The sequence below is a fragment of the Phytophthora parasitica genome, assembly GCF_000247585.1.
Source record: "Phytophthora parasitica INRA-310 unplaced genomic scaffold supercont2.77, whole genome shotgun sequence".
NCBI lineage: Eukaryota > Oomycota > Peronosporomycetes > Peronosporales > Peronosporaceae > Phytophthora > Phytophthora nicotianae.
The window spans coordinates 47,252-62,863 of record NW_008649063.1 but is presented as its reverse complement, the minus strand read 5'-3'; the positions used below and the strand labels follow the sequence as shown (position 1 = coordinate 62,863).

At 49.3% G+C, this 15,612-nt stretch overlaps 5 protein-coding genes across 5 annotated transcripts; 4 read left to right on the top strand and 1 right to left on the bottom strand.

Moving 5' to 3' along the window:
* Window positions 1–2,469: 2,469 nt before the first annotated feature.
* PPTG_24248 (hypothetical protein) lies at window positions 2,470–4,102 on the top strand (the record flags this gene model as incomplete). Its single annotated transcript, XM_008915913.1, has 5 exons — window positions 2,470–2,555; window positions 3,057–3,118; window positions 3,233–3,281; window positions 3,347–3,439; window positions 4,048–4,102. The coding sequence occupies 5 exons, from the start codon at window positions 2,470–2,472 to the stop codon at window positions 4,100–4,102; spliced, it is 345 nt and encodes a 114-aa protein (XP_008914161.1).
* Window positions 4,103–4,584: 482 nt separating this feature from the next.
* PPTG_17945 (hypothetical protein) lies at window positions 4,585–7,947 on the top strand. The gene has a single exon (XM_008915912.1). It carries the CDS (start codon window positions 4,588–4,590, stop codon window positions 7,801–7,803), a length of 3,216 nt encoding a protein of 1,071 aa, XP_008914160.1. The 5' UTR covers window positions 4,585–4,587; the 3' UTR covers window positions 7,804–7,947.
* An 85-nt stretch (window positions 7,948–8,032) lies between these two features.
* On the top strand, window positions 8,033–10,216 carry PPTG_17944 (hypothetical protein; the record flags this gene model as incomplete). Its single annotated transcript, XM_008915911.1, has 6 exons — window positions 8,033–8,200; window positions 8,265–8,372; window positions 8,433–8,552; window positions 8,613–8,798; window positions 8,859–9,931; window positions 10,003–10,216. The coding sequence occupies 6 exons, from the start codon at window positions 8,033–8,035 to the stop codon at window positions 10,130–10,132; spliced, it is 1,785 nt and encodes a 594-aa protein (XP_008914159.1). The 3' UTR covers window positions 10,133–10,216.
* A 40-nt stretch (window positions 10,217–10,256) lies between these two features.
* Window positions 10,257–12,034, top strand: PPTG_17943 (hypothetical protein; the record flags this gene model as incomplete). Its single annotated transcript, XM_008915910.1, has 2 exons — window positions 10,257–10,400; window positions 10,484–12,034. The coding sequence occupies 2 exons, from the start codon at window positions 10,257–10,259 to the stop codon at window positions 12,032–12,034; spliced, it is 1,695 nt and encodes a 564-aa protein (XP_008914158.1).
* Window positions 12,035–12,414: 380 nt separating this feature from the next.
* PPTG_17942 (hypothetical protein) lies at window positions 12,415–15,367 on the bottom strand (the record flags this gene model as incomplete). The annotated part of the gene is made up of 3 exons (XM_008915909.1): window positions 12,415–12,997; window positions 13,059–13,282; window positions 13,349–15,367. The coding sequence occupies 3 exons, from the start codon at window positions 15,365–15,367 to the stop codon at window positions 12,415–12,417; spliced, it is 2,826 nt and encodes a 941-aa protein (XP_008914157.1).
* Window positions 15,368–15,612: the final 245 nt, after the last annotated feature.

The following is a 15,612-nucleotide window of genomic DNA, read 5'->3' as shown; positions in this document are numbered from 1 at the left end:
CTAAGTTAAAGCAAACTACGCTTCCTCATACACGTGCGCTAACGTGTAAGCCGAAGTAGTGGGCACGTAGTAAGCCCATTACAATTACACTATGTATTACGTCCGAGGTCCTTGATCTTAAACCATCTTGAACTTATTCGCGATTCCAGACTTCACCACAGCAATGAAAGCCTAATCTTCCGACGCGATCAGTATGTCGTCGACATAGAGACACCGTATACTCGGCGTTACCGTCACCTCGTGCGTGTCCACAGGGAGCAGCATATATTGACTTGAATCCCACGTTTTGACGTAATTGTCGAAGATCGCGTTCAAGACATGAAACTATCTTGAACCATTACCAGCTCTGCAGCAACAGCTGACACGCGCCTCCGTCTTCACCTTCAGCCTTAGCCAAAGTGAGAGTAGGTTTGTTCACGTAGTCCTTCTTCCAACTCCATTTAGATCTCTCTGTTGGATTTTCCGTATAGGAACGTCGTGTTGACATCGCTTTGTTCGATCTCGCATTCGTCAACAACGCACTTTGCCAGCTTGGTACGTATCGATTTCAGAAAGTCACCTGCGTGTTCGTCGCTTTGTAGTCAATGACGTGCTTTTGCGAAACCCCCTTCACTACGAGGCGAGCTTTGTTTCAGATAATTCGTACGTATTTGTTGCGCTCCATCTTGAATACTAAGCGACAATCGATTGGTCGCTGGAGCGCTGGTCATGGCATCAGCTTCCTAGTCTTGGTTGCAGCGAAGGACTCCAACGATATGGCATTGATTCATCTTCTTTGCCTGATCGGCTTTGGTCTGGGCTTGGCCAGCCGTGGTATAGATGAGCCCCAGCTTCAAGTGGACACAAGCATAGTTTTGTGTTAATTTGTTCGAATCGCTTGATAATCGACTCTGCATACGCTAGTAGAAACAACGCAGGGCCTTGCACTCCATGTCCTAGTCGATCTTAATTCCGAGAATGAAGCGTGCATTCGCTCATGGGTAGCCTGGTGTACTTGGCATTGCCGTACGCGGCGTGATAGCTCGATCGCTGTTGTCCAGGTGGGTTGCCGCTAGGAAAATTCCGGGGAGAAGCACTCGGATGCTGGTAGCAGAGCTGTGCTACCTGCTGAAGTCAAAGGGCGTGGGGATCACATAAGCCGACACCAAGGAACTGAGTTCGTCGCCTACTCAGATGCGAGTTGGGCCGACAACCGCGACGAACGGCGCTTGCTAAGCGTTTAATTTTTGTGGTATGTGTTGGTCACGTTGGGCGCTCTCAAGTTTTCAAGACAATCGCACTGAGCTCTGAGGCCAAGCACATCGCACCCAGGGACTACGAGGAGGAGGGGATGTGGATGCACCTTCACCTCTAGGACATTGACTCTAAGCAAGAAGCAGGAGTGTTGACTACCGAAGGGGAGTAGGCACCGGCGAAGAACGCTGGCTACCAAGCGCATACCAAGCACATTATGCTTCCATTACATTCGCGAGAAGGTTGTGAGTGGTGAAGTTCAGCTGTGGAACGAAGGCACGAAGAAACAGGTCAAAAAGAGCATGTCAACCAAGACGCTGTGCTAACTGTAGAGCAACAGGTCAAAACGAGCATGTCAACCAAGACGTTGTGCTAACTGTAGAGCAGCATACCATTTAGCAAGTAAACATGCCCTGTCACGGTAAACAATAGTATTACTTTGGATTACAAGCATCGGTGCTAACACACGCAGACGTGAAGCATTCAGCTTTGTTTTGGTTTTGAAACGCTATTCATGCATGATAAACATTTATAGTTAGTTCAATTGTCGATAGTGTTCCAAATATAGCCACGTAGTGCGGATCTGCTCCTCCTTACAGAAGCTGTCGCACCATCATCCGACGCGAAACCACGCTGCAGCGATCATCGCCAGAACAAACGAAAGCATTTAATCGATCCTTCTCACTGAAATAAATCCGTCCATCTACCGCGAACATATTTATTAGCCTTACGCTAACTGTTACAGCAGTGTGATAGCTTTCTGGGTCATTTACTGTTCTAAGCAACGAGAGATTAGAGCAAAGCGCGAAACTGATTTGTACGATGTTTAACCAACTGCAGCGTCATTCTGGACTACAGAAAGCTGTTCGAACAAATGCGTCTCATGGAGAGGCATAACTTAATTGAACGAGCTTGCAAACAATCCTGTTTTTCACGAGCAATAGGAATTTACCCATGATCATCCCAAATCTAAGCTGGCGAAACTTCTAAATGCAAATTGTTCCGGTTGCGTTCTGTAATAGGTGACAGTGTACCGTTTTCTCCATTCGAACTGGCGAGTGTCAGACCAAATATTGATGCGACACGCGTAAGATGTGATTTGATATCTCACTTGCTAATAGTCGCTCTTCCTGAACATGATGGTTTGATATTACTTCTTGTGGTACTCTTGTGATAATCGGGTAGGTGGAATGATCGGTCATCACTTTGCACGCGAGCGCAATTTTTTCCGAGACAATGTTCCTGAAGTATTGCATAGAAGTAAAAGAGCAAGACTTGATGTATCGAATCAACTCCCAGCTTGAGCCGTTCGAACATTTGAGGTATTTTTTGACGTCGTTACCGCTGCGATAACTTGCTGTTGCGCGAGTAAAGATGTGAGAAAAACTCATGATTATGGCAAGCGTGAACGAGGTGTACTTTCTGGATTTGCTTCTGTTGTCAAGCCCTAAAAGTGCGGGAGATTTGCATACTCATACCACTATTTATGGATATATGTGGAATCCACAGCTGCTTGTGCGACTGGTGTGTAACCCTGAATTTATCAAAACTTGCCAAGAGACAGGATAAACAGCATACCACGGACACGTTTGTCAGATTATGTATGGAATTGGTTTGATCGCTTAAAAGAAGCAAGTGGGGAAGTAGCTTTTCACTTGCCGCATCCACGTAGCATCGCTTCTCCTGATGCAGCCACAGATTATAATGAGCTCAATACTATCGCATACTTGGCACTCACTTGCACCGGCATTCCTTTACGGGGGTTAAAAGTTGCCGGGGAAAAACATGTGCTGACTAAATAGATCTACAGATGTACTTGACAGTGAGGCTGCTCATGTTGAGCTGAAGATTGTGGAAAACGGAGCTCTGTGGAAGGAGAAACGAGGTGTTGCTGTTGTCAACGTTGTTGGAGGAGATCAAAAATGATGGATCGTTACTGTGTAGAGCAACAGCATATTCGGTGATTTGGGAGCAACATCGTACTCCACAGGATGTATAGCGATCGAAACTATCTTCGGTTTCCCACATCGGATGGACAAGCAGAAAAAGTACGCAGGTTTCAAAACATCATTGCTTTTTTTTACTCGGGTGGATGGTTTGATCTTGATTGTAGGTGTCCGCTGAGCACGTTTGTCCCATGGGATAATACAACGAGGAAGCCGTACTTTGAGTTTGACTTCAGCAGATTGCAAGATCTGAGTAAGAGGTGGGATCGTTCAGATGCTCTACTGATTGAGCGGTAGAGCTTGATTTTGAATATTCTACGATATCGTAATAATAATAATGCTGCGGACGAAACCGCAAATACTGCTATGTAGTACGTCGGCTTGTGCTTCCATCGGTCAAACCTGATAGCGAAGCGCTCAGGAAGTTCTTCCGTTATAACGTTTCAACTAGCGGAACCAGGACGGGTATGTAGGCTCGAACCGCTTTACACCAGACATGTAGCACCGATTCAGTCCTGCTAACTCCCGGGTCACCTCATTTTCTACCTCGCTGAAAGGCATATCTCGCATTACAATCCACTTGATCCACTTGAAAGTCACAAGATCCCGCTCGCTCACAAACTCGATGACTTCAAATCCAAGCTTGCTTTTTAGGGTTTTGACAGCCGCGGTGAACTTTCTCTGTAGTCACTACTCTGACAGGAGCTCAAATGTCGATACAAATCTGTATATCCCATTATCCATCATGAGTCGGTATGAAATTGCATTTGAGGCACTTGTACCCCACAGCACTACCAGCGTTGAGCATGTCAAAGTAGAACTTGATCACATCAGGCACCTCTCTGCAGCGCAATTTGTTATTGGATAGAGCCATCTTGGTAGTAGTGAAGAAACCCTGGGGAGGTGACGACGACGATGAATGATGCTAGACCCGGTTTAACGGCTGAGCGGATTGAAGAATGAAGCAGAGAACGTCGGCGGGGTAAATGACACAACATGCTCTGCCGCAACTGCTCTGCCAGCTCTGCAGCAGCTGCATTCAGCCGTGCCCGAGCTAGAGAAGTGATAAGACCCTGACGAAAGATCTACAAGTAGAGCGAGGTGAGCTTGAAGCAACCTGAAGTGAAATATTGTGATCTTAAATTGCAATACCCTTGCATGAGCCCCACGTATTACAATACTCAATTGCACTCGAAAAGCTAACTGCAACGTAAACTGCAATAGAGCGTAATTAAAAATCGTTGCAAATTTGATTTTTCCGGTGCTTGGTTGCAACTGATCAATATTTTCTAGAATGAATGTTGATACAGTTGCAACTCCCAGAATAAAATATTAAAAATAATTGGATGAAACTCAATTTAAATTAAATACAGATGTAGTGACATGTCACTAATTTTCATTATCACCAATGGCGGGCGACGTTGCGCGGATGCGCGAGCTTCTCGCGCTGAGCCTGCGTGCGCCGGAGCCGCAGCGTTCGGCGGCCGAGAATGACCTGCAGCAATTACAAAAGGCGCCCATTACCGCTCCGTTCCTTGCTGCCCTGCTGGACATGTGCGTTGCCGTGCCCAACGCTGAAGGAACGCCGCGCAACCTTGCGCAGCTGGCATCTGAAGACGCTGACGTGCGCCTGCTTGCTGTTCTGTGGCTGAAGCACTTCCTCAAGGCTCAGTGGAGAGCACGCAAGGCCACGAACCTTCTATCGGACGAGGAGCGCGCCCACGTGCGTGGCGTGTTGCTGTTTGCGTCGCTGCACGAGCCGCAGCAGACGGTGGCTTTGCATTTGGCGCTGATTGTCGCCACGATCGCGCGTGCAGAGTTCCCAACCCAATGGAGCTTCGATACTCTCTTCCCAATGATGATACAGCCATTGAGACGGCTGAACGGAGTTGTGGATCTGTCAAGAGAGCGACGAGGAGTCGACGTCTGCTACCGCGTGGTTAAGGAGCTGGCGGCCAGACGTCTCATGCAGCACCGTAAACAATTTGCTATACTCAGTGTGGAGCTGCTGCCCCTATTGCTTCAATACTGGACAGCGACGGCCACACAGCTCAACAGCTTCTTACAGAGTCAAGGAGTGGCTGCTGATCAGACAAATAACGAGAAAACAGCGACTATTGCAACGGCGTTAATGACTACTGGTGCAGAGCAGCTGAATGTGTTAGTGACGACCACGAAAATCATCTCGACGATGCTGCTCAATGCGTTCAGGGATCTGTCGGCATTGCAGAATGGAGAGCCCATGCGATCGGCACTTGTGGAGTTCTACAACCAGTTGGAGAAGCTGGTGAAGTTCCGACAGGCTTTTGTTGGAGACGCAGGCGCTGCAGATGTGGAGGAGGCGATACAGACGCTCGACAAGTGCATGCACCGTATTGCAGCCATTGTCGTGGGTGTGCAGAACTCGTATCCGATGGAGTTTCGCGAATATTTGCCGCCGTATCTTACGCTGTTCTGGAACGTGCTTACAGCGTTCGCTTCCGTCAATATGACAGTGCTTCCGTCGCCCAGGCGACTCCAGATCGATGCGCTCCAGTTCTTTGCTAACGTACTGAGCTGTCGGTTGTACAAGAATGAGAGTCTCTCAGGTCCTGATGGCACAACTCGGGTAATTACGAAGGTGATCACGGCTACTGGAGACGTCGCACTGACGGATGCCATGGTTCTTGAAGCGCAAACGGCAGTGCAGACGTTCTTCACACAGACCGAGAATCGCTTTGCGTCCATGCTGAATCTAGTAGTGATGCACTACATGACTCTGACTGCTAAGGATCTGGATGAGTGGCAGAGCGATCCAGAAGCCTATTGTACGCTCATGGAGAGTCTGACAGCGAAGGAATCGGTGCGTGCCTGTGCTGAGAATGTTTTCTTGACGTTGGTACAGAACTTCCCAGACCAAACGATCCCAGCACTGACCCAGATAACCTCCAGTGCCTCGTCGTATTTGGTAGAACTGGGTCGTGGGCTGATATCTGCTGGTGATGATCGACACATTCTCGAAATGGATGCTGTGCTGCTTGCTATCGGTCTGGGCTGCTACGATCTCCACGACTGCTTCGAGTTTGAGCCGTGGTTTCTGACCAATCTCGTACCAATCCTCGTCAACCAAGACCCTGCAGTTGGCTCGTTCCACGGGCTTCCAGTTCTGCGCTTCCGGATCGTTTGGCTCGTAAGCTGTTGGTTAGCGCAGCTATCGGCAAATGTACGGCCGCCACTGTACGATTCGTTGCTGAACCCGTCGGCTTCTTTCCACCAGGCAGACGCCGATGTTGCGCTGAAGCTGCGTGTTATTCAGACGCTCGAGTCTATGGTGAACGACTGGGGATTCGAGCACGACGCGTTTGCTCCATTCCTGCCGCGAGCACTGGAGTGTTTGTTTGCGTTCTTTCCACAGGCTGACGAATCCGAGAGTAAAATGAAGGTATTGGGCTGTTTAGAGGCAATCATCCAAGCTTGTGGTGCACAGATTGTAAGCTTCTGCCACCAGATTAGTGCACCTCTGCCTGCACTGTGGACGAACGAGAGTGACGCGAGCAACTTGGTTCGTGGGAAGATTCTCCAGCTGATGGCTAAGCTTCTGTCCAGTGTGAAGGAAGCACCTTCAGTGGAGACTGGCAGCGTACAGACATTGCTGGATATGTGCGTGCAGGTGGTTCGCTTTGCTACCGATGTGTCAAATCCGGACGAAGTTTTCTTGATGGAAAGTGGACTGGAGTTGTGGAATGAGACGCTGGAAGTGTCTACAGTGTATACTGAAGAGCTTCACCTACTATTTGGCAATGCGTTGCGGTTAATGGAGCGCGACTACGAACACGTAGTGTTAGTGTTGAGTTTATTGGAGCACTACTTACGACTCGGCAAGGCACAGTTCTGGCAGGCCTATCACAGCAATGTTTCTGGTCTTTTACAAAGTGTGATCGGCAACGTGAAGGCGGAAGCTTCTCTGCAGATTGCCCAAGTGACTGAGATTATCGTCGCGACGGTCCCCATCGATCAGGTGACGGTGTTCTTGCCAGTAGTGAAGACTATGGTGGAAGCTTGCATCAGTTTCCAGCAGGGGGAGGCCAAGCACGAGCCAGATAGTGTACTTGCTGGCTATCTGAGCGTTGTGGCTCGACTGATGATGATCAACTTGGACTTCACATTGAAGAACCTGCTGGTGAATGATCACGCGGTGCTGCTGGTGCTTGTGGACGCGATGCTCAAGTTGTTTTACACTGTCGGATCATCCCCGTTGACACTTTTACGACGGAAAGTATGGGCACTTGCGTTGTGCTCGACGTTGATGTTGATGGAGCAGCCATTATTAGAGAAGACCGGCCAGATTCTGGAGATTTGTGTCGAAGTGATAGAAGACGAGCAAGAGGAGCAGAGGCTGAAGCAGGCAGCTGCTGCTAATAGTGATGAAGATGGAGCTCGATCCGGGGTGTATCGCGCTTTCCAGGCTCACCACAGAAATCAACAGCAGGCGCCGAATGAAGAAGATGCTCCTGTATTAGCGTTAGACTTGAAGGGTTTTGTCTGCGAAAGACTGAATGATATCGCAGCAAAACTAGGTAGCGGTGCTTTCGACCAACTGCTGCAAACAGTGGACTCGTCGGTGCTGCGCAAATTCCGCTCATAGACTAGCTGTGATAATGGTAGAACGCAATTTTTGATCGTGAAATTATCAAGTGGTCACCCGTGTCTTAAGTAGTTTCCAATAACCTTCACGCTGATAAGAATAGAGCTCTAATTTAATGAGACCACTTTTCTGCCACATTTGCCAGCTTACTATCCTTGTCGTCTTCGACCTGAGGACTTTTACCCATCCAAGTGCTCCAGTAGACTTCTCAACGAAATCACAGAGTGAGATGCAGAGCGCTCAGCAACCTCCCGAGTTGCTAGCCTACAAGGCTCTTCAGGCGGTACAGCGCGGCAATGCGGAAGAGTTGGCAAAGTTAATCCAGGCCGGAGCCAATACTCATGTCATCAATGCTGTAGTCAAAACGGGCACGAGCCCAAATGGACGCCCCGATCGGGTACAACAACAGCATTTCAGTTTTAATTTATGCTAGTGAAACACTGACGGGTTGGTGCAAACAGGAGGCCAAGGGGGATCTACTTTATCATGCGGTGGATAAGGAGAATGTCGAGTTGGTGAAAGTTTTGCTCAGCAACGGGGCTGAAGTTAATGGCTCGAAACATGACGAGGTATGTCCAAGAAAATAATTGCAAGTACTTCGTAACTAATTATGCTGTTTGGTATTATAGAGTCCACATCCGCTTCGAGCTGCGGTGGTGCGCAAAAATCTAGAACTGGTTACATTACTGTTGAAACGGGGCGCGAATGTGAACAGAACATACACAATCACCACGGGCTTCGCTAAACTGGTGCGTCTTTATTCGCTGTGTCAGACCTGAACATCATACTAAACTGCTTTGATCTTGTAGACGATGACTGTTTTGTTCGAATCGACTTCCGACGCCATTTTCAATTTTCTCCTCCGACGAGGAGCAGATGTGAATATCAGAGACTCGAAGGACGATACACCACTGCACGTTCATGCGGAGAATTGGAATGCATCTTTTGTTAATGGATTGGTAGAACACGGAGCTGATGTGAATGTACTTGACAAGGTATTGTGGAATCTACAATTTAAAATGAGCATTCCTAATCATGTTGTAAAATTCTGCTAGGAAAATCGCACGCCGCTGTGGAGAGCAATGCAGCAATGGGGCTTCCGAGATGGTTGCGATGAAGAAGAGAATTTTATCGATGTATGTCACGTTCTCTTAAGCCAAAAGGCCACACCACCTTCTGCTGACGCTTTCGCGAGTGAGACCGAGAATTCAGAGCGATTTTTTCGACGTTTACAGATTGTAAGAGGATTGACAACTCAGCGCGACGTTGGGATGGCGGTGCTATCTCATATACCAGTGGAAATATATCGTCAGGGTGTTGCCGAGATCGCAGCATATTTTGCAACAAACACACTCGTACCCGTTGCAGTCGAGCAGAGTGAACTTCGCACGGAAGTTCTTCCTGAAGATCGTCGTCGACAATCGAAAACTGGAGTGGCCGCGTGGATATCGGGAGAAGAAGTGCTCCAACGTCAGGTAGAAATTTTACCTGCACTGAATCGCTCTCCCAGTTCGAAAATTCATGCTCCAAGTGGTGACGATGTCAGCCCCTTGCCAGGCTGCCCAGAACCCGAGCCAATTTTACGCGACCTGGAAAGTAAACTAAAAAGAGGCGGCAGTGCTGCTTGGTCAGTGAAAGACGAGGTTCCTGTATCAAGCGAATCGAAAGTGACCGCTATCGAATGCAAAGGCAATGATATTGTACCTCCGACGCCAACCAAGAACCATACGGATGATGTAGAGCCCATTTCGAGCGGAGCTGATGCAGAAACTGTAAATACGACACCAAGGTCTGCCGTCAGCGGTGCAAAGCCAGCATTGCCTCCTGTATCAACTCGATCAGGACTGCCTGTAGTGGCTCCACTGCTACTGTATCGTCTCAAGATAATATGTGCAACTGGACTTCGTCGTGCACTCAAGTACCGGAGACAGAGTCCTTATTGCATTTGCCGATTAGTTCGTGGCGATGGTGAAGTGCTCACCCAGGTCCAGACAGCGGTGCACCCTGGTGGCGGGGAAGTCCCTACGTGGAGAGGTCAAGTCTTCGAACTGGCACTAACACCAGAGAACACTCGAACCAGCACGTTGGTATTCGTCCTCAAGCATTCGGGCATGGTGGCATCTCTCGAGTACGTGCAAAGCCAATTTATTTACACCCTCATTTGAATCTGACATTTCCCCGTTGTACTTTTATTTGCAGTGAGAAAATTGCTACGGGTATGATGCCGTTCCCATACATCCCCGTTGGCCACTCACTGACGCTCAAGCTGCTGCTCATGAACAGCGATCAACAAGCAGGACGCCTGGAAATTTACATAGAAGCCTACTAACATGGCTTCATTTTTCACACGTCACATATTTCTAAACGAGTGGTACACTGTACCGATTCCAAAACGGCGATTCTTGCTTTCGTGTCGTCCCCTCTTGTATGAAATTAGAGCCGTGGTTTTAACGATGCGGCGCTCGAGTCTGCGGCCGCGGCAGATCGACATCCATGCGCGCATGCGGATCATCCGCGAGGAGGAGGACCTGGATGCTGACGACGACGGCACCGGGGGCGCCTCGCAGCCACACGCGACGTTCCAGCAGCTCGTGGCGGTAAATCTTATTATATAAATATTTCTAAAAGCATTTTTTTTTCTAACATCTCATTCTAATCTAAATCTATTTTCTAAAAATAGAATCTGGCAGCTCGTCAGAAAGCTGGGAGTCAATCTAAACGCAACAAGAAGGACATTCCAATCCCCGTGATCTTACCAGTCCCAAGCTACGACACTTTAGTGTCTGCAGACTTTGAAGTCCCCACGTCCTACGTCAGATTTCAAACTTTGCCGAGAGACGAAGATGCCGCAGGATCCGAAGCTTTAGGTCCAGAGACCCAGGAAGTTGAAGTGGATCTAGATCTAGAAGACATGAGGTGGCTCCGACGTCATCCCAAGTACGGCGTGGATGGAGATCCAAGATATCAATTATCCCAGGGACGCTTCGCCCAGATGCTGGACGCTCTGGAAAAAGCTTCAGCTCTACTGAACCCCAACGTCATGACACTTGCAGAAGCTGAAGATGTCTTTGGCAAGAGATTGAGCATGCACAAGACGCCTCTTAATCGCGTGACCTGCGATGTTTACACATACTGGGCTGCAAAGCGCCAGAAGCTGCGTCGTCCGCTATTACGGCGTTTCTGGCCTCAGACTCCGCTGAACGATACGAACCCTCATGCAGTGTTTCGACCCCGTGAGAAGGAGCGCTATAAGTTACGCAAACATCGCAAGAACGACTTGGAAGGATTCCGTAAGCTACAGCAGCTGCGTGTGGACTTTGAACGTGTCCGTAGGTTGCTGGATCTAGTGCGACGTCGAGAACGAGCGAAGCGACTTCAGCTGGACTTCTTGGACGAGATTCGACGTCAAGCGGAGCATGAGCTCACGAATCGTGGATCTAATGCTGTTGTGCGTAAGCCGGTGATTCCGGTGGATGAAGAGCGTGAACGTCACAAGAAGAAGAAGAAGAAAAAGAAGAAACATCGCGATGGAGAGAATGGCAGTTTGGCAGATGGTATGGGCACTTCTGGTGATTCAAAGACTGGAGCCGATGCGAAGACAGGAAAGGCTGGAACTGCGGTTGAAGGACCTCAAATCGCACCGACGTTTATGGAGTACGACACGTCGGCGAACTTTGTGATGGAGGACACAACAGACACGGACGGATCACCGCGGAGTGGGCCAGTGTACCCGTCGTACCCTCTGTCTCAGCCCCGGTTGATGGCGGCGATATTCCAGCAACCGCCCAAGTATAGATGCCGCGGACGTATTGGTCGAGGCGGCAGATTGGTCATGGACCGAATCCCTGTACCGACTTCGCGGTATTATGGCGTTACCGAGACGAACGCACCCACGCTGAAGTCTGCGTCGTTGACTCCCACTGTGGCAGTATCAGGGCTGACAACACCTGAGAACGGCGTGAACTTACCCGGTTCTGAAGTGGGTATCGCTGCCAACCACGGAGCTGTACTAGTACAGGACTTGTCGGTTCATCCACCGATGAACAAAATCAACCAGGTTACGTCAAAGAGGCTGGATGAAATCTACGGCATGAGTGACAGCGAAGACGAATTCCTGGAGCCTCTTTCTTCCTCAGTTTACGAGACCCCGACGCGCAAGACGACAAGTGGAGGAAAGGGTCTGCATAGCACAGGACCGGGGCGGAAGGTGAAGTTCACACTCGATGTCTAAGACGACAGAACGAGCCGATTATTGCCTAGAAATCCAGAAAAAAAATGTGAAGCGCGTAGATCGGAACCATTGGCGTTGATAATGCAACGGAGGAAATGGTAAGAGACTTGGGTTTCTGGAGTTATCTGCGCTGCATTCATCTCTTTTGCAGGCGTTTGTCTGTAAGCTCGGCGAATGGACGTACAATCACCTGCAATCAATTGATGAGTTTGGACAAATTTGTACAGAATAATGGACATACTCACAGTTGACGATGTTGTTCGAGTGATGATTTCACCTCCAGGTCTTCGTTCCGGTAGTGCAGTCTTCGGTCGTCTACAACGTCGTTAACAACAGGTGAGTTAACGTTCCGACCGACGTATATCAGCACAAATGTTAACTTACTCATCGGAGCGACCCAATTGTTTCTTGCGGAAAGCATTCGGAGTGATGGCAGGTCCATAAATTACCTGGTCGGAGAGCTGTACCTTACGTAGTGGGATCCGGTTTCGGCCGTCGTCGATGTTCAAGTACGTGGGGTTTCGAACAACCCAGGCGTTGGTGCTTTCCGGTTGGGGAGACAAGAGCTGCATCTGCAAGTGTTGTCGCTGTCGTCGTCGTCTCTCCAACGCTGAGGTTGAGGCCGCAAACATTTCTTGCAGTATTTCCATGTTGATGCCAAGGTCATTGTAGACATCGGAGGACTGAGAGCTTCCAGAGTACGGCTGATCCTGGTACGTTAGTTGTTGGGACTGTTGGTTGTGGTAAATAATCGGGCGTGGTGAAGTACGAGGAGGAGAACGAGGTGGTGAACCAGGTCGTTGAGAGGTGGGAGAACCTGGTTTGGGTGACAGATTGGGAGCCATGTTGTCGTCTAGGGGAGCTTGAGCGAACGGAAGGTGCTGGTCGCATGACAGGCACTTTAACGGTGATTTCGTAAGATATGCTGGAGGTAGATGAACACCGTTGCTGGATTGGACAAGACTGAATCGTACACCAAGAAAGAGTTAGTCATCGTTTCGCTACAACTCGATGTTGTCAGTACCTTTGCAGACGATCAATCTCGGATCGATCAGCTTTCTGCCGTAAATCGTGGCTAAGTTTGCCAGCAGTGGTGTCCAGCTCAAGCGTAAGGCGATCAGTCTTGGCGTGCAGATCGCTGGCGAGCTGTTCGAGCATCTGAGCATTCGGAAGCCCTGCCATGCGGTAGCGTAAATCTTCTACTGTGTCTAACATTTTCGATGCAGAATCTGCAGTTGTAGCCGCGATCTGGACAAGACGAAAAATACTATTGGTAAGCACAATCTGGACTTCTAGAGATTTTACGATACAAACCTGATCGCGGAGATCCTGAACAAGCCGTAATGTGTCCTCTTGGCTTGGACATGCCCCCAATTGAGTTCGAAGACCCAATTCAACCTCTTGCTGTCTCCAGAGCTCTTTCTGGAGTTTGTCGAGCCCCGTTTGATGTTGACTCAACGTCTGCTGGAAGTGTTCTTGTTGGAAATCAATGGCATCCAACAGGTTTGCTGTGCCCAATTCCATTCGGTGAATCGCCTCCGCTAAGAAAACGACAGCAGGCAATGGGAACTCCTCGTGTTCCGTAGCTGCTGCTCGATATGACGTGTCAACCTTAGCGAGGAGCTGTCGCAGCGTATACATGGTGTTCTCCTGTTCAGTTCCTGTCGTGATATTATCACTTGACGTCACAGGGTGCAGTAGTTGGATGGCTCGATCGACTGCTTCGTGGAGAGATGAGACTGCAGGAGATTTCACGGGGTGGGAGTTGAGTTGGAACTTAAATTCCTGAAGGTCTCGATGAAGATTGGAGAGGATCTCTGGGTTTGCTCCATAGATGCAGTTGTCTGCTGCTGTCTTGAGCCACAAAGCACCTGCTTCTTGCAACGCGTCTGGAGATACAAACCTCTTGTCTAAATCGTCCATGAGCTGCTTTACTTGAGTAAGATCCTGACTCGGTATGCTCTGTGCAGTAGCCGCCATACTGTTGAGATTCTCCCATTTCCGATCAATCTCCTGCTGTATCGTAGCAATATCTGCCATTCTTTGCTCTTCTTGTTGACGACACCACTCCTGCTCTCGTTGCTGGTGAAGCTGAAGCTGTTCCTGCAGCTGATTTTGAAGATTAAAGATCATTGTTTGCTGGTTCTGTGTCACCTCGTTTTGTTGCGCTCGCCACTGTTCCATGTGCTCCTGTTGACGATGAGATCGTGATTGAAGCAGCAGTTCGTGCATCCGACGCATTAATTCTTCTTCGAGCCGCTTCTGTTCGCGCAGCCTCGCTTCTTCTTGACGCTGCAGATCCTGGCAACTCTGGAAGAAACTCTTTCTTCGGTGACGAGAAGCCTCTGGCAGTAGCTGGAATGGAAGTAAATCGGAAGAGATTTCATCCGTCTCTTTATCGCTGTCTTCATCCTGTTCATCGCGTGTATTCTCAGTGATCTGGTTGTCTGGCTTGTTGAGTGATGGAACCCCTTGCTCTTTGTTGGCAGCATCAAGGTGAGGCTCGGGGGTGGGCAAAGGGACTTGCTGATCCACGTCTTGTCGAGCTTCTTTAGCTGCTACTGATGGCAGAGTGCTGGTCTCGGACGGAGGGGATTGTGGCTTTTGAACCTTTTCTTTCAAAGATGTTGTCGGCCTTGGAACAGTAGTAACTTCCGACACAGGCTTCTGTTCTGGTACTAGCTGCTGGTTTCTCGCTACTTGTGTGGCTTCATCCGATGCTATGTCGGACATGTTATCACTCGTTCCACTCTCGGCGCCAGGATTGAAATGTACAACTTTTCCTTCATCGTGTTGTGCTGCTAGCTGCATCAATATAGCCTCATTCTCCGTCAAGACATCCGAGATCGACTGCAGCTGTGTCTGCTTCGCCTGAACAACATCTACGACGTTATTGTTTCCATGCGGCTGAAACAATACCTCCAGCACCATGTTTAATTGACGAGATAGCGTCATGATGTGGTACTCGAGCTCTTCGTTCCGTCCACCACCAGAATCCACGACCTTCACATTATCTGGTGTTGTAATTAAGGATACCTCAGCGGCGGGAGGTGGCGGAAGGGAAGCGAGTGCTGCGGAAGCGGCTGCAGTTGCTGCTGCAGTTGCGGCTTTCGCTGCCGTCGATGCTGCGATCTCTTGTGCTTGTGCTGTGCTGGCATCGATGCGCTGGTTCACCAAGTTGAAGTTGTTGGTGACGTCTGTGTGCAGCAGCGCCACGCTGGACTCGACCACGGCCATGCGGTCCATGAAGGCCTTGACCAGTGAGTCAAATACTGTTCCTTGTGACACAAAGAAGGCCGTGACATCGCTCTCGATGGCGTCAAATAGCGGCATCCCGGCCGCGAACACAACCCAGCAAATGTAGCCATGACTGGGTTCGCGTCCTTTCGTGCAACGCTACAATGGGCACAGTGTACCACCTAAAGTTTTGTGTCAGCAATACCTGCCACCAGATGAACATGAATGTGACAAGTGGTTGTCACAATTTGTGGGTAAACATTTTTCATACTGAAGTCAAGTCAAATTCAAGTTACGCAGCGTGACTCATGTCAATGCGAGCAGCTCATTTCGAGCTCTGA

Coding starts and splice junctions, on each gene's coding strand:
- PPTG_17945 (XM_008915912.1), top strand. CDS start 4,588: ATGGCGGGCGACGTTGCGCGGATGCGCGAGCTTCTCGCGCTGAGCCTG.